The sequence below is a fragment of the Pantherophis guttatus genome, chromosome 4 (assembly GCF_059756535.1).
Source record: "Pantherophis guttatus breed Tessera chromosome 4, ASM5975653v1, whole genome shotgun sequence".
In the NCBI taxonomy this organism is placed as follows: domain Eukaryota; kingdom Metazoa; phylum Chordata; class Lepidosauria; order Squamata; family Colubridae; genus Pantherophis; species Pantherophis guttatus.
Genome location: NC_142066.1, coordinates 72,791,632 through 72,809,601, shown reverse-complemented (window position 1 = coordinate 72,809,601; position 17,970 = coordinate 72,791,632). Strand labels below are relative to the sequence as shown.

Here is a 17,970-nt window from a genome sequence, read left to right as displayed (position 1 = left end):
TAAGGAGAGTGATAAGAAGCAATCTCAGCAAGAGATGGAAGAACAGTTTAAGCAGGTGGAGCCAGTGAAAATGCAGGGTGCTACAGGAGGTTTTCTGGAAGAGCACCTGTTAGAATCTTCTCCAATTTTGGACCCGGCTCGGATGGTTGAAGCCAAGTGTTAAAATATTACGATGTTACAAAGACTATTACCATCCAAAGTGACTTGAGCAAAAATGGCCTAGGATGTTGCCTAATGCAAGAAGGTCAGCCGATCGCATACGCGTCCAGAGCGCTCTCTTTTGCCAAGTTGAATTATGCTCAAATTGAAAAGGAATGCTTAAGTATTGTATTTGCCTGCCAGCGTTTCCATCATTATCTTTATGGCCGGGATAAAATCACAGCCAAAATTTATCAGAAGCCGCTAATAGCTATATTCAAGAAGCCCCTTTTGTGTGCTTCCAAACAGCTGCAGAGCATGATGCTTAGTTTGCAGAATTATAACCTTAATGTTGTCTACAAGCCAGGATGTGAAATGTATATTAGTGATACCTTGAGTAGGGCTACATTAGAACAGGTGACACTTGGAGGAGAACATGAGCATCAGAAGGTGTGCTGGTTGCTACAGGAACAAACTTTTTTCATTGAAGTTAATCAAGCAGACTATCTTAATGTCACAAATCAGCAGCTATGTCAGCTTAGGCAGCACACAGGTACTGATATAGCTTTACAGGCACTGAAGGCTATCGTTATGAGTGGGTGGCCGGATGAGAAGGAGGCAGTTCCAGTAATAGTGAGGGAATATTGGTCTTTCAGAGATGAGATCGCCATACAAAACGGGATCTTGTATAAGGGCCCAAGAGTCATAGTGCCTAGGTCAATGAGAGCAGAGATGTTATTGCGCATACACTCGAGCCATATTGGCAGAGGCATGCTATAGACAAACCCGTGACATGCTTTACTGGCCCAACATGCAGGGTGAAATCAAGGACTTTGTTAGTAATTGTTCCACCTGCAATGAATATGCATATTCACAACAAAGAGATGTCACACGAGATACCATCACGTCCTTAGCAGATTGTTAGTATGGACTTGTTCATCTATGCAGGAAAATAGTATCTAATATTAATTGATCATTATTCTGACTTTTGGGAAATTTAACCCCACACGGACTGTTTGGCTGAGACTACCATTAAGAGATGCAAGACTCAGTTTGCACGTTCTGGCCAACCAGATAAAGTGATCTCAGATAATGGTCCTCAGTTTACGAGTTTACAATTTAGGAAATTTGCTGCTGAGTGGGAGTTCGAGCATGTGACCTCTTCACCACGTCATCCACAAGCTAACAGCAAAGCTGAATCAGCTGTGAACATCGCTAAAAATCTATGTAGGAAAACTTACAGTGAAGGTAAAGATCCATGGAAAGCCATTCTACATTGGAGAAATACCCCATCTGAGGGCATGGACAGTAGTCCGGCACAGAGACTGATGGCAAGGAGACTAAAGACATCACTACCAGTGGGCTGCTTGAGCCCTTGGTGGTTCCAGAAAAGTTACAGCTGAAGAGACAAGTGGTCAAGACAAGATATGACAACTCAGCTAGAAATTTGCCAGAATTGAAGATTGGGGAACGGATTCGGATGAAACTGCTGCCTGGAGATCGAACAGGTCGCTGGAAAATGAGTAGCTGCTTACAACAAGTGGCTCCACGTTCCTATTTAGTGGACGTTGAAGGAATTTTGTATCGTCGCAATCAAGTAGACTTGCGTGTAGCTGAGCAGCCAGATTTTATATATCCTGTGGACAGGCCAGACATATCTGGTATTACCATGCTGCACTTACCCATGGACAATGAGGAATGCACAGGGATAGGGCCTCAGATTAATGTTGATGAGAACTTGGAGCAAGCATGTATACCCGATAGCAGTCGAGCGCCGGACACTGCAATAAGCGGCGAGAAGAGGCCAGTGTTCCAGTGAGGTCAGAGAAGCCCATAGTGCAAAGAAAGCCAGTCAGTGCAAGAGAGCCAGTAGTCACTCACAGTGGCCAATGTTCACGACCACATGACAGACTTAACTTGTAGAAAGTGTTGATATTGTTCCCTTTTACAATTTGAACTCTTTTACAATGTTTTATAATGTTTTATTATGTGATAGTTGTGTTAATATGAAAAGGGAAGATGATACAGTTGCTTGCATCGGAACTTTGCATATTTCACAATGTTTTATAATGTTTATAATGTTTTAATAAGGTTCATAATGTTTTAATATGTGATAGTTGTGTTAATATGAAGGGAAGATGTTACAGTTGCTTGCATCGGAACTTTGCATGTTTCAAAATGTTTTAAAATGTTTATGATGTTTTATAATACAGTGTTTTATATCATTTTAATGCATATACTGTATATAATGCTTATAAGGTTAATAAGGTTTTATAACGTTTTAAAATGTGATAATTGTGTTAATGAAAAAGGGAAGATGTTACAGTGGTTATGTCTGCAGTCTTGGCAGGATTAGTATGAGATGTACTCCCTGACTCTCGAGGAGCTGCTTTCAGATGCTGCTGTGAGGTATTTTCAGTTCCTGTCTTATGTAGATATATACCTGTAATGATGGCTTGTTATGCATCCTTCTACGATTAAAACTACTTGAAACAGCTTCTTTCTTTCTTCCCATTGCTCACCCAAATTTGAATCAAATGAAGGAATTCTGCTTCAATTTGTTATATTTGGGACTTTAAGCCAAGCTTCAATGAAGTTCACAAAGCTCCCCAATTTATATCAATCCACTCCAATTTAAACAGCAGATGATGTGGTCAAACTGCTGAGTGCCTGAAACCATGTGGAAGGCCATCCAGACTCTTGTTGAATCTACAGTATAGGTATGAAATATACTCTCACTACAGTTTTCATACTAAAAATATATGAAAGTGAACACTGTTGTTGACTAATAATGAACAATTTTACACCAATGCAAACAGTTCATGAAAGTTGGTTCTGTAAAAAAAACCTAACTTAGATTCAAGAGAGCACTATTGTATTGCTGTCATTTTGTTTTATGCAAGCTATAATGCCACCTAGTGCCCATATTTGGAATGTAGGTTACAAGTTAATTTTCCAGAAAAAATAGTGTATCTTACTTAATATATAATCCATAATCCAAAAGTTTTGCCATTGATAAGAAAAAGTTATTCTCTTATAGTAATTAAAATAATTACAACATTTAGTTGTAACAACATTTAATTCCATAACATTTGGAAAAATAATGACAGAGCTGCAGGTCTTTTGGTATGTTATAGAACCAACAGGGTGAACAAGGTGATATTACAATGAGCAAGTGTGAAAGCTCTTCTGGTGTTTGGAGGGATAGTATTGTCAGGAAATGTGTGGGAGCAACATTTTTAGGTGGTGAGGGTGAAGGTTTGTTTTCCAAGCTTGTGGGTTGGTTTCCAAAAGTTTCATTACCAGGCTATGTTCAGAAACCAGGAAACCATCGGACAACCAACCCATAAGCTCAGAAAATGAACCTTCACCCTCATCCTACATCCAAACTACAGATATTCATCACTACTTTTAGGTGGGTTCAGTATTTGTTATTTACATTTGTGTTATATTTGGAGATTATTTATCTATACTTAGTATAAGACTAAGGTGACCAGACGTCCCGCTTTTGGCGGGACAGTCCCGCTTTTGAGCAATTTGTCCCGCGTCCCGTGGCGTTTTAAAAAAGTCCCGATTTTTCATTCTGCCTCCTGAATCCCGGCTGCCTCCTGAATCCCCGCTGATGGCTAGAGGGAAAAAACCTGTTTAAACTCTTGCCGCGGGGCTTCAAAGGGCCGCCCTACGTTGATTAGCTGGGCTTCCCCCTCTCAGCTGATTTGCGCAGGGCTCTGCTCTTGCTAAATTGCTCAGCAGTTTGTTTTTCTCTTTGTGCAAACCAAGCTCAAAACGAAACTGAAAGTAAAACAGGCTGTTGGCTTTGCTGTTTGCTTGCAATGTTGGAAAATTAGGCAGCAGATTTATTTTCCTTTTCCTCACCAAAAAAGGGAGGTGCAAACAATGGGAAATTATTTAGGGCAAAAGAGATTTTAAATTCAAGATTTTAGATTCGAGATTTTAAAACACAAAAGAAAAAAAAGCTCTTTTTAACTAGGGAATTGTAATAATTGAGATACTATTAATTGTATACTGTGTTGAAAGCAGAAATGGTTAAGTTGTGGTTTGGAGGAATATATGGGGGAAATTATTTGGTTTATTATTATTGGTAAATATAATTAATTGATTTGTAAGAAATTGGATTGCATGGAAATAATTGGAATATTCATGTTCATATTGATTAATATACAAAAAAGGTAGTTATATAACTAATTGATTTATATTAAAATGTTGAATTTATATTAAACAACTGTAATATTACATAATTAACCAATGTGAGGATGGATATAAAAATATATGACAATGGGAAGGGGTATAATATAGAATAGAAGGGAAAAATTGAATTTGATTAAGATTGGAGATGAGGATGAAGGGTAATATTGGTTTTTTACAAAAATAGATGAGGAATAAATATGGCAAAAAGGAAATATAGAAATTGTAAATTTAATTGAAATGACTAAACACTGTTTAAATTTGTGAACCAGCCAAATATTCTGTTCAAAGAAAATACATTGTATGTTTGTATGTGTGTTTCTAATTATTGCTATTTATTCATATTTGTTCTCTTTTATTCTTTAAAGTTTAACAATTCATTCTTTATCTTAATATCTTTATATTTGTTTGGGGTTGGCTTTCTTCCCTTTCATCTTTTTTATTGTACAGCAATCTTTCTCCTCAAACCTACCACCTCTCTTTTCTTTCCTTCTTACTTTCTCTTCCCCCCCCTTCTTCTCCTCCCTATTTCCTCTTCCTTTCTCCTTCTCCTCTCTTCCTCCCTCTCTTACCGTCACTCCTACTCTAATTTCCCTTCCCTTCCTTCATCCCTCTCTATTACTGTATCCTTTTATGCATATGGATTACTCAGAGGGCTGAAAAACTTATTTTTGACTGGTCCTCACACTTTTGACCAGTCCTCGAACTTACGACTGTCCTCACATTTTACATTTTTGCCCTATCTTGTCATCATGGTGAAGAGAAGCAGTTGTGAAATGAGTGACATGGTTGTTAAGAATGCTGCACGGGCATAAATGTGAGGATGGTCATAAGTGTGAGGACCAGTCAAAAGTGCGAGGACCTGTCAGAAATGACTTTTTTCAGCCCTCTAGTTAGTCCTTTTGTGCATATGGACTACTCGGAGGGCTGAAAAAGTTATTTTTGACTGGTCCTCGCACTTTTGACCAGTCCTTGAACTTACGACTGTCCTCACATTTTACGTTTTTGCCCTATCTTGTCACCATGGTGAAGAGAAGCAGTTGTGAAATGAGTGACATGGTTGTTAAGAATGCTGCACGGGCATAAATGTGAGGATGGTCATAAGTGTGAGGACCAGTCAAAAGTGTGAGGACCTGTCAGAAATGACTTTTCAGCCCTCTGAGTAGTCCCTATACACATAGCCACGGCCACCGGGTCACCACCCACCCAGTCACATGGCCTCCAAGCCATACCCACACAATAAGCCACGCCCACAATGGTGTCCTTCTTACCAATGTTAAAATCTGTTCACCTTACCCTATACATGACCAGCTAGCCACGCCCACCCAGTCACATGACCAGCTAGCCACGCCCACAAAATAAGCCACGCCCACAATGTCCCTCTTTACCAATGTTAAAATCTGGTCACTTTATATAAGACACTTAGATTCTATTAGTATTTGAAATGGCGTATTAGCCTGATAAAATAAGAAAGCAAATTAACCTGGAATTTACTTTTGAAGTAAATCCTACTAAGCTCATTCCCCAATAGAAAACATTAGATTTGTTGCCTAGAATCTTAAATCTGCTTCACATGGATTATTTTCTAACTTCAAAAGAAATGTTTTGATGACAAAAATACATCCACACCCCACATCTACTTTTAGACAGTAAGTGGGCTTAGTGGACAATCCTACAATCCTACACACTGTTATGAACGCAAGCTTTTTGATAAAATCTGCTAAAGATTCTTTTGAAATAACTTCTCACTGTTGAAATATGAAAAAATTGAGCATTAAACCAGTGGTGGGATTCAAGTAATTTAACAACTAGTTCTCTGTCCTAATGATTTCTTCCAACAACCAGTTTGCCAAACTGCTCAGAAGGTTAAACAACCGGTTCTCCCGAAGTGGTGTGAACTGGCTGAATCCCACCACTGCATTAAACTGTATGAGTTACATAATCTATAAATGCTCAATTTTTTCATATGTTTTTTTAAAATCTGAATCTAATCACTTTCATTTAGTTTATTAGAATAAACAATGTTTTTGGAATTTTTCACAGTGACGTTTTAAAATTTAATTGAATCAAATTAGAGAATACTATATCTAAAGACCAGTAATTTTATTTTATCTATGTTCTGATTTTATGGCATGATTAAAAAGAATCTAGGTTGGATTTAATATTCAATATTTAAAAATTTCCTGTCCTAAAAATCTACATTGGATGAATGGAGAAAAAGCCAATTTATGGTTTTGACTCTTTCCCCTGAATAAGTTGCCCGAAGCATTTTCAAACCTTTAATGTTTATAAGAATTTGTACCTAATGCTATGTGGGTTAATTTAATCCTATACAAAGTATACCGCTTAGGGGAAGAGAGCCTTTAAAAATAGAAACATTCTCTCCTTATTTCTTCCTTCCCATTTTTACTTCCATTAATGGCTGCAGATGACTTTAAGATTGATCCATTCTTTCTCTAACTTTCATTCAGGATCAGAATTCTAGAATTTAGTCAGTTTTGAAAAAAGTCCAAGACAGAGTTTGGGAGTGGTTGTCGAGAATTCTTGTCATATCCTCTGTTCCTAAGGGATTGCTGGTATTCCTTCTTGTCTAAATCCCTAAGAATTTTTTCTGGCTCCATATAGAACTTTTTACCACCAAGTATGACCAAGTCTTTCTTTTCTGCTTCCTCAAGTTCACTACCAGATGCTGCAGTGCCCTCTTCATTCATTGTTTTTAGAACAGACTCTGAAAATTGTGCTGAATATTTATTATGTGTTTTTTCCAATATTTGATTCTGTGCTTTCTCCAGTTCGCTAGCTTTATGAGCTTCCTTCTGCTCATCTACTGTATTAGCATGAACATTCTCCTGTTCCATCATTTGATTGTTTGCAAATTCCCCTAAAGTAACATGAGCTTTTTTTTTATCATCGAAGTCTTTCATCCATGTTCTCTGCTCATCATTTAGGACTTTTCTCTGTCTTTCTTCCAGTTCCTTAAACATCATCTCAGCCTTGCGCTGTTCTGCTAAAGCTATCTTCTGAGCTTCCTCTTGTTCTTCCAAAACTTCCCTTTGTATCTTGGCCAATTCATTTATAGCATGATGAGCTCTTACTTGTTCATCTACAGCTTTCCTTTTTGCTTCTTCTTGATCTTCCAGGGCTTTTCTTCGTGATTCCTCTAGTTTAGCAAACATTTCCTTAGTTCTCTGCTGTTCTTCAAAAGCCAGCCTCTGTGCTATCTGTTGTTCCTCTATAGCTTTAGCATGTGCTGTCTCCAGCTTTTTCATAGCCAGATGTATTGCCCTTTTTTCTTCTAATGCCCTCTGCTGTGTTCTTTCATTTTCCTCCATGGCCATCTTTTGAGCTATTGCCAAGTCCTCTAGAGCTTTCTTTTGAGCAATCTCTAATTCTTCTAGAGACTTCTGCACATTTCCCCTTTCTTCCTTGGCTCTTCTTTCAGCCCTTTCTTTTTCTTCTTGAAACTTTCTCTGAGTTCTTATAAGTTCTCCCAGGGCAGCCTCAGCCAATTGCTTTTCTTCTTGAGATTTTTTTTGTGCTTTTTCTTCTTTCTCCAGTATTTGTTTATGAGTTCTTTCCAGAGCCTCCAAAGCTATCTGAGCATTCTCCTTTTCTTTCAGAGCCTTCTTCCTTGCAATCTCTAATTCTTCTAAGGTCTCCTGTGACTTTCCTGTTTCTTCCATGGTCCTTCCCTGCTCATTTTGGATGCTTCTCTCTGCCCATGACAGTTTTTTCAGAGCAGCTTCAGCCATTTTCTTTTCTTCCTCATATTTTTTTTGCATTTGTTCCAGTTCCATCTGGGCTTTCTTTTGCTCCTCCAGGGTTTGCTTGTGAGCTTTTTCCAGAGCATCCAAAGCTTTCTGAGCATTTTCCTCTTTCTCTAGAGCCACTGTCTGAGCAATCTCCAATTCTTTTAGTTTTATATGAATTATTTCTTTTTCTCTGGTTGCTTTTTGCTCAGCTTTTTCCTGTTCTTCTTGATATTGTCTTTGAGCATTTGAGAGTTCTTCCAGGGCTGCCTCAGCCATTTTTTTTCCATCTTGACATGTTTGCTGCACTTTCATTTGTTCCTCTAGGGCCTGAGTGTGAACTCTTTCTACACTATCCACAGCCTTCTTAGCATTCACCTCTTTTTCCAAGGCTTCTTTTTGAGCCATTTTTATTTTTTCCAGCTCTTTCTGTGCATTCTCTAATTCTTTCATTACTTGCATCTTAGATATTTCCTGCTCTTCTTGGAATTTTTTCTTAGTCTCCAAGAGTTCTTGCAAGGCTGCCTCACACATCTTCTTTTCTTCTTGACACTTTTTTCGTGCTTGTTCCAGTTCTTCCATAGCAGCTACCTGAACTTTCTTCTGCTCCTCTAGGATTTCTTTATGAGCCCTTCCCAAAGCCTTCTGAGCTTTTTCCTCTTCTTCCTGAGTTTTTTTCTGAGCAACTTCTAATTCTTCTATAGTCTTCTGAGTCCTCTCATTTTCTTTCATGGTTTTCTTCTTAACCTTTTCCTGTTCTTCTTGGAATGTTTTCTGGGTTCTTAAAAGTTCTTGCAGAGCAGCTTCAGCCATTCTTTTTTCCTCTTGGATTTTCTTTAGTGCTTTCTTCTGTTCTTCCAGTGCCTGCTTATGAGCTTTTTCAAGAAGATCCCGAGTTTTTTGAGCTTTCTCCTGTTCCTTCAGGGCCTTCTTCTGGGCCTTCTCTAATTCTTCTAACTCTTTCTGTGCTCTTTCTCTCTCTTTAATTGCTTTCTGCTCTGCTAAATGCTGCTCTTCCTGGATATTTTTCTGAGCTCTTGATAATTCTTCCAAAGCAGCCTCAGCCATCTTTCTTTCCTCCTGAGATTTCCTTTGAGCGTTTTTCTGTTCCTCTAATGCCTGCTTATGAGTTCTTTCTAGGTTGTCCAATGCGTTTTGAGCTCTTTTCTGTTCTTCCAGACTCTCCTTTTTAGCTGTCAATATATTTTCTACAGCCTTCTTCTGAGCGATGTCTAATTCTTTTAGCAATGTCTTAGCTTTCTCTCTTTCTGCTATTGCCTTTCTCTCAGCTGTTTCTTGCTCCTTTTGTACTTGTTTCAATAGATTTTCTAGGGCTGCTTCAGCCAATTTTTTTTCTTCCTGAGATTTTTTCTGTGCTTGTTCCTGTTCCATCATGACAGCCAAATGAGCATTCTCCTGTTCCTCTAGTACTTGTTTATGGGCAATTTCTAGAGCATGCTGAGATGTCTGGGCCTTCTCCTGTTCCTCCTGAGCTCTCTTCTGGACCTCTTCTAATTTTTTAATGTTTTTTTGAAGTCTCTCTCTTTCTTCTATGGCTGTCTTTTCTGCTTTCTCCTGTTCCTCCTGGAAAGTTTTCTGGGCCCTTAAGAGTTCTTGTAGTCTTGCCTCAGCCATTTCCTTTTCTTCTTGTGATTTTTTCCATGTTTGCTCTTGTTCTTGAATAGCTAACTGAGCTTTCTTCTGTTCATTCAGGGCACATTTATGGGCTCTTTCTGCAGCCTCCAATGCTTTCTGAGCCCTTTCCTGTTCCTCCTGAACTTTTTTCTGAGCTATTTTTAACTCTGCTAGGGCAACCTGAGTTATTTCTCTTTCTTCCATTATTTTTTTCTCAGCCATTTTCTTCTCTTCTTGAAACCTCCTCTGAGTTTTTAAAAGTTCATCCAAGGTCGCTTCAGCTATCTTCTTTTCTTCCTGAATTTTTTTCCTTGTTTGTTCTTGTTCTTCCATTGTTGCTATCTGAGCTCTTCTTTGATCTTCCAGGGCCATTTTATGACATCTTTCTATAGCTGCTAGAGCACTCTGAGCTCTTTCCTGTTCCTCAAGTGCTTTCTTTTGAGTAATTGCTAATTCTCTGAGGCCCTTCTGTATATTCTCTTTTTCTTCCATAATTTTTTCCCCTGCATTTTCCTGCTCTTCTTGAAGTTTTTTCTGAGCTCTTAAAACATTTTCCAAAGCAGCTTCAGCCATCTTTTTTTCTTCTTGATATTTCTTCCGTGCTTGCTCCTGTTCATCAATTGCAGCCATTTTAGCTTTCATCTGTTCTTCTAGGCCCTCTTTTTGGGCTTTTGTAAGAGCTTCCAGAACTTTTTGAGCTTTTGTCCGTTCCTCTATGGCTTTCTTCTGTTCAATCTGCAATTCTTCTAGGGCCTTTTGAATTCTTTGTCTTTCTTCCATGTTTTTTTCCTTAGCTCTTTCCTGTTCTGCTTGCACTTTTCTCTCAATGCTTGACAGTTTTTCCAAAGCTGCCTCAGCTATCTTCTTTTCCTCTTCAGATTTTTTCCGTGCTTGCTCAAGTTCTTCAATGGCAGACACCTGAGTTTTCTTCTGTTCCTCTAAAACTTTCTTCTGAGCAATTTCTAATTCTTCAAGAGCCTTTTGTGCTCTCTCTTTTTCTTTTAGGGCTTTCTTCTCAGCCTTTTCCTGCTCTTCTTGGACTTTTCTTTGATATTGTGACAATTTCTCCAGGGCCGCCTCAGCTCTCATCTTTTCTTCTTGAGATCTTTTAAATGCTTGTTCCTGTTCTTCCAACGCAGCCATCTGAGCTCTTTTTTGTTCCTCTAAAGCTTGTTTATGAGTTCTTTCTACTGCTTCCAGGGCATTTTGAGCTCTTATCTGCTCTTCTCGGGCCTTTTTCTGAGCAATCTCTAGTTCTTCCAGGGCCTTCTGAGCTTTCTCTTTTTCTTCCATTGCATTCTTCTCAGCCTGCTTATGCTTCTCTTGCATTTTCATCTCAGCTTGTGCAAGTTTTTCTAAAACTAATTCAGCACTTTTCTTTTCTTCTTCAGCTTCTTTCCGTGCCTGTTCACATTCTTCAATGGCAGTCATCTGAGCTTTCTTCTGCTCTTCCAGTGCCTGTTTATGAGCTTTTTCTACATTTTCCAAAGCTTTCTGAGCTCTTCTTTGTTCTTCAAGAGCTTGTTTTTGAGCAATGTCTAATTCTCTGAGTGCTTTCTGGGCTATCTGTTTTTCTTGTATTGCTTTTTCTTCAGCCATTTCCTGCTCTTTTTGAAACTCTTGCTGTATCCTTAAAAACTCTTCCAGAGCTGCCTCCATCCTTTTCTTTTCTTCTTGCATTTTTCCCCATTCTTTTTCCAATTCCTCCATGACATCCAGATGAGCTTTCTTCTGCTCCTCCACAGCCTGTTGATGAGCTATTTCTACTGATTCTAGGGATTGTTGACTTTGATTCTTTTTCTCAATGGCTTTCTTTTGAAGAATCTGTAATTCTTCTAGGGCCTTCTGAGCTTTATCTCTTTCTTCCATTGCATTCTTCTCAGCCTGCTTGTGTTCCTCTTGCATTTTCATCTCAGCTTGTGCAAGTTTTTCTAAAGCTGCCTCAGCACTTTTCTTTTCTTCTTCAGCTTTTTTCTGTGCCTGTTCATATTCTTCAATGGAAGCCATCTGAGCTTTCTTCTGCTCTTCCAGTGCCTGTTTATGAGCTTTTTCTACATTTTCCAAAGCTCTCTGAGCTCTTATTTGTTCTTCAAGAGCTTGTTTTTGAGCAATGTCTAATTCTCTGAGGGTATTTTGAGCTATCTTTTTTTCTTGTATTGCTTTCTCTTCAGCTATTTCCTGCTCTTTTTGGAACTGTTGCTGTGTCCTTAAAAACTCTTCCAGAGCTGCCTCCATCCTTTTTTTTTCTTCTTGCATTTTTTCCCATCCTTGCTCCTGTTCCTCCATGGCTGCCAAATGAGCCTTCTTCTGCTCCTCCATAGCCTGTTGATGAGTTATTTCTACTTCTTCCAGTGCCTTCTGAGCTTGTTTCTGTTCCTCAAGGGCTTCTTTTCTAATAGTTTGTAATTCTTCTAGGTTCTTCTGAACTTTCTCTCTCTCTTCCATTGCTGTTTTTTCAGCTTTTTGCTGTTCTTCTTGGAGCTTCCTTTGAGTTTTGAAAACTTCTTCTAGGGCAGCTTCAGCCATCTTCTTTTCTTCTTCAGACCTTTTCCTCAGTTTTTCTTGTTCTTCTATGGCAGCCATCTGAGCTTTCTTCTGTTCCTCCAGTGCCTGTTTATGAGCTTTTTCCACCGCTTCCAGAGCTTCTGCTGCTCTTTCCTGTTCCTCCATAGACTTTTTTTGAGCAAACTCATATTTTTTTAAGGCTTCCTGAGCATTTCTTTCCAAGGCTTTTTCTTCCTGCTGTTCTTGAATCTGTCTTTGAATCTTTGACAATTTTTCTAAGGCTTCCTCAGCCATCTTCTTTTCTTCTTCAGTTTTTTTCCAGATTTTTTCCTGTTCTTGTATCACAGCCATTTGAGCTTTCTTTTGTTCTTCCAACACTTTTTTATGAGCTTCTTCTACATCTTCCAAAGCTTTCTGAGCTTTTCTCTGTTCTTCCAGTGCTTTCTTATGAGCAATTTCTAATTCTTTAAGGTTTTTGTGAGCTAACTGTCTTTCTTCTGCTGCTTTGTTTTCAGCTCTCTGTCTCTCTTCTTGTATTGTCTTCTGAATCCTGACAAGCTCTTCCTGGGCCAGCAAAACCATTTTCTTTTCTTCTTGAATTCTTTTCCATTCTTGTTCCTGTTCTTCTATGGCAGTCCTCTTAGCTTTGTTCAGCTCCTCTAAAGCCTGTTTACGCATTTCTTCTACAGCTTCCAATGCATTCTGAGTTCTTTTCTCTTTTTCTAGGACTTTCTTTTGCATAACTTCTACTTCTTTTAGGGTCTTTTGTATAGCTTCTCTTTCTTCCATGGCTTTCATCTGAGCATTCACCTGCTCTTCCTGGGACTTCTTCTGATTCCTGAAAAGCTCTTCCAGGGCTACTTCAACCATCTTCTTTTCTTCCTGAATTTTTTTCCTTATTTGTTCTTGTTCTTCCATCACTGCTCTCTGAGCTTCCTTCTGTTCCTCCAGGGCTTTTATATGAGCCCTTTCTAAAGTTTTCACAGCATTTTGAGCTCTTTCCTGTTCCTCAAGACATTTCTTTTTAGCAATCTCCAATTCATTGAGGGCCTTTTGTATGCTTTCTCTTTCTTTCATGGTTTTTTTCCCAGCTTCTTCCCGCTCTTCTTGAATTTTTTTTTGAGTCCTGAAAAGCTCTCCCAGGGCTACCTCAGCCATCTTCTTTTCTTCCTGAATTTTTTTCCTCATTTGTTCTGGTCTTTCCATCAGTGCTGCCTGAACACCTTTTTGTTCTTTCAGAATCTTTGTGTGAGCATTTTCTATAATTTCCAGAGTGCCTTGGTTACTTTCTTGTTCCTCCAGGAAGTTTTTTTCCACATTTTCAACTTTTTCAAGGGCCTTTGATATTTGCACACTTTCTTCAATGATGCTTCTCTTACCTCTTCTCTGTTCTTTTTGGATTTTTCTGTGAGCCATGGAAATTTTTTCCAGATCAGCTTCAGACTTATTTTTTGGATTCCCCCTCCTTGTTTGTTCTTGTACTTCTATTAATGCTATATTTTGTTCTGACAGTGCCATTTTCCCTATTTCTACCACTTCTGGAGCATTCTGAGCACTGTCTTGTTCTACCTGAAATTTATTTTGAGAAATTTCTAACTCTTTAAGGTTCTGCCATATGTTCTGTCTTTCCTGTCCCTTTATAGTTTTCCTCTGAAGAATCTCTGATTCTTCTAAAGTGTTTTGTGCACTTTGATTTTCTCCCATTACATTTTTCTCAGATCTTTTCTGCTTTTCCTGTTCCTTTATCTGAGCCACAGAAATGTTTCCCAGAGCTTCTTCCACCAATTCCTTTTCTTCTTCAGATATTTTTTTTTTTTCCTCTAAAGCCTCTTTATGACCAATTTCTAAGTTTTCCAGAACTAATTCTTCTAGGGATTTATCAGTTCTTTCTCTTTCTTCTTTGGCCACTTTCCGATTCTTTCTCTGTTCTTGGACTTTTTTCTGAACTGCTGAGAAGTGTTCCTCAGCTACTTTTCCCATCAATCTTTCTTTTAGAATATTTTCCTGTGCTTTCTTCTGTTGGTCTAATGCCCACATATGAGATTTTTCTAAAGCTTCCAGAGCTTTTTGAGCTCTTGCTTGTTCCTCTAGGGCTACCTCTTTAGCAATTTCCAATTCTTCTATGTCTTTCTGACCACCCCCTCTCTCTTTTACTGCTTTCTTTTCTGAACTTTCTTGTCCCTCATGAAATTCTTTTTGCATTCTTGAAAATTGTTTCATGGTAGCTTCAGTCATCTTTTTTTCTTCTAGGTAACTTTCTTTTGCTTGCTGATGTTCTTCCACAGCTACCATCTGAATCTTTCTTTGGTTCTCTAAAGCCTGTTTGTGGGCTCTTTCTACAGCTTCCAGAGTTTTCTCAGCTTTTTTCTGATCTTCCAAAGCCTTTTTCTGAGCAATCTCTAATTCTTCTAAAGCTCTTTGTGCTTTCTCTCTTTCTTCCTTAGCTTGCCTCTCAGCTCTTTCCTGCTGTTTTTGGACCTTTCTTTGAGCTTCTGCAAGTTTTTCTAAAGCTGCCTGAGCCATCCTTTTTTCTTCCTGTGACTTTCTCTGAGCGTACTCCTGTTCTTCCATTGCAGCTATAAGGACTTTTTTTTGTTCCTCCAGAGCCTTTTTATGTGCTCTTTCCAAAACATCCAGGGCCTCCTGTGCTCTTTCCTGTTCTTCAAGAGCTTGTTGCTGAACTCTCTCTTGTTCCTCCAGGGCTTTCTTTGTGGCTTTTTCAAGCTCGTCTAAAGCCTGTTGTTGAGCTCTGGCCAGTTCCCTCAAGTTTGCCTTCTGTATTTTTTCTTGTTCTTCCAAGATTATTTTAAAAGTTTGTTCTTGTTCACAGAGTGCCTTTTGCTGTGATTTTTCCTGCTCATCTAATAATTTCTGCAAAGTGCTTTCTTCTTCATCGATTTCTTCTTGATAACTTCTGAGTTTTTCATCCAATTCTTGCTGAAGAGCTTTTAGTTGTTCCTCCAACTCATTCTGATGGACTTGGTGTTTCATTTCTTTCTGTTTAAGGTTCACTTGTTCTTTCAGTAAATTTTCTTGGAATTTTTCTTCTTGTTCCTCTTCTTCTATTTCTTCTTCTTCCTCTTCCTCCTTCTCAAAATAGTTACCTTGTTTCCTTTTGCTTTCCTGAAAGTATCTCCATCTGTTGTCTTGGGCCATACCCTTCTGTTTTGTCAGAACTATTTGCCTTACTTTTTGTTGTTCTTTAGTGTTTCCCCCGCAACTTTCTCTCCATTCCTCCACAATGTCCTTGTCATTTCTTCCTAATTCTGCAGATGTCATTTGAGATCTTTCTTGCTTCTTACAAGTTTCTTGATGTTCACTCAAAAGACCCTTATCCTTCTTTTCATCAATTTTCTGTTCCTGCTTCCTCCTGAGCCTGGCGATTTTCTGAGCCTTTGGTTGTACCTCTTTTAGCAAAGCATAGGATTCTTCATCATAATCTAATTGGCAGGCCAAGGCAAGGTCTTTAGCTGCCTTTTGCCAGTAACCAAGTATTTGCAATGCTTTTCCTCGCCACTTGTAGGGCTGGGCTGAGTCAGGATTTATTTGTATGGCTTTATCACAGTCCCTAATTGCAGCAGTTGGCTTTTGTAACTTCAAATAGACCCTGGCTCGGTTTGCATATAAAATAGTAAGATGTGGATTGAGTTTAATAGCTTCTGTGAACAAATCTAAAGCTTTAAAAAGTTCTCCTTTATTGACGGCATCAAAAGCTTCCCTCTTTTTTTCATTGGCTAGTTTTCTCATTTCATCAGTTACTTTTAAGTTTTCATTTCCCATCTCCTGAGGAAGATCTTCATCTGACTCAATAACCTCTTCAGTATCAATTTCCAATTCACTGTCCTCACTTTCTGACTCACTTTCATATTTTTGTTTCCTCATAGGTCCTTTCTGAGCCCTTCTTTCATGCAGTTCAATGTGCTCTTGTTTTTCATAATCCATAAACTGATCTTGCTCTTGTACTGCAGACATGGGAAAAGTTTCATTTTGATCCTCTGAACAATAAAGAGGGAGTATTTTATAGTTTTTGGAATTATGCAGAATTGTCTTTTCCTCAGAAATGTGAAATGTTCTTGGGTCCTGTTCTTGTTTGCAAGACTCATGAATAACTGATTTATCTTGGGGACCATTTCCTTGTATTTTCCCAGAAGCTTCTTTCATTTTGCTCATCTTCTCTTTACATTCTCCCTGATTACTTCTTTCCTCTGGGTTTTCCCACCATTTAATAATTTTCTCATTTTCTGTTTGTATTTCTTTCATCTTGGCATAAGTATCTTCATCATAATCTAGTTGACAGGACACAGAGAAATCTTTAGTAGCCTCCTGCCAATAACCCAACATGCAAAACGCCTCTCCACGGCACTTGTATGGTAAGGCCATATCAGGATTTAATTTTATGGCACTGTTACAATCCTTTATGGCAGCAGTTGGCATATGAAGTTTCAGAAAAGCACTGGCACGGCAAACATACAAGTTAGTAAAATGGGGGTTTAGTTTGATAGCTTTAGTGAATAACTCAGCTGCTTTTTGATATTCACCTTTCTCCATTGCATCCAAAGCTGCTTTCTTGTTTTCACTGGCCTGCTTCCATTTCTCATCTGTCTCCACATTTTCATATATTATTTCTTGGGAGTCTTTATTATGGTCTAGCTTCATTTTCTCTTCTTTATTCCTTACTACTTTGTTCTCCAGTTCTATGCTAATATTTTCCTCTCTCTGGTCTTGCTTTTGATCCTCTAAAATTATCTGGGCTTTCTTAATCTTCTCCAGTATCTCAGATTCCTTATATGTAAGGATGCACTTTGCTTGGCTTTCAGAAATTCTTTGAAATCCTGATTTTAATTGCTTTAGTACTGAATTGGCCTCTTTATCATATTCTAACTTAGAAGCTAAAGCAAAATCACAGGCTGCTTTTTTAAAACAGCCTAATTCCTTGAATGCTTTTCCTCTCAGTTTTAATGGTTCTGATGATTTGGGATTCAGTTCAATGGCCATGTTGCAGTCTTTAATAGCAGCATTTGGTTTTTGCAATTGCATATAGACATTGGCACGATTGGTGTAAGAACTAGAAATGTTTGGGTTGACCTCAATAGCTTCAGAGAACAGATCAACAGCTTTTTGAAGTTCAACTTTAGCTAGGGCGTCCAAAGCCTTTTTATTCTTTTCATTGATTTGATTCCTTACCTCATCAGATATATAAAGATTTTCGTATTCTATTTCTTGGCTATTATTCTGCAATTGTTCCATGTTTTCCTCATTACAGTTCTCCAAATTGTTTTCATTCCATGCATCTTCAGGAAGCTCACTGTCCCTCTCTTCTATACAGATGTCATTTGCAGTAAGTGTCAAGGAACTGACTACAGTTTCTAATGATTCCCGGAGAAAAAGACGATCTTCAGAATTTGTAAAACTGAGATCAGACCTGAACCTTGGAAGATTACTTGATCCCATGATGACGAAAAATGTTGATTTAGTTGGATCTTAAAGGGAAGGAAGAATTAAAAAAAAACTGATCTAAGAGAGGATTTAATCCTTATTCTAATGAATGATTTTATGAAAAATGGCCTTCATTCCTCTCTGCCATGGTCCTACTTCTACTGTATACTATCATTACTACTTAATGAAGTAAAACTTAGTGTTAGATTCAACAACAAAGAAAGTTTTATGATGTCATCAAACATGTCATCACTGGAATCCTCAAATATTGTGTTGTAAGAATTTCAACAGATGCATCTTA

The 17,970-nt window shown here is 38.3% G+C and overlaps 1 protein-coding gene across 1 annotated transcript; it reads right to left on the bottom strand.

Moving 5' to 3' along the window:
• Positions 1–6,733: 6,733 nt before the first annotated feature.
• LOC117664976 (uncharacterized) lies at positions 6,734–17,742 on the bottom strand. Its single transcript, XM_034416483.3, has one exon. The coding sequence runs from the start codon at positions 17,682–17,684 to the stop codon at positions 6,837–6,839; it is 10,848 nt and encodes a 3,615-aa protein (XP_034272374.1). The 5' UTR covers positions 17,685–17,742; the 3' UTR covers positions 6,734–6,836.
• Positions 17,743–17,970: the final 228 nt, after the last annotated feature.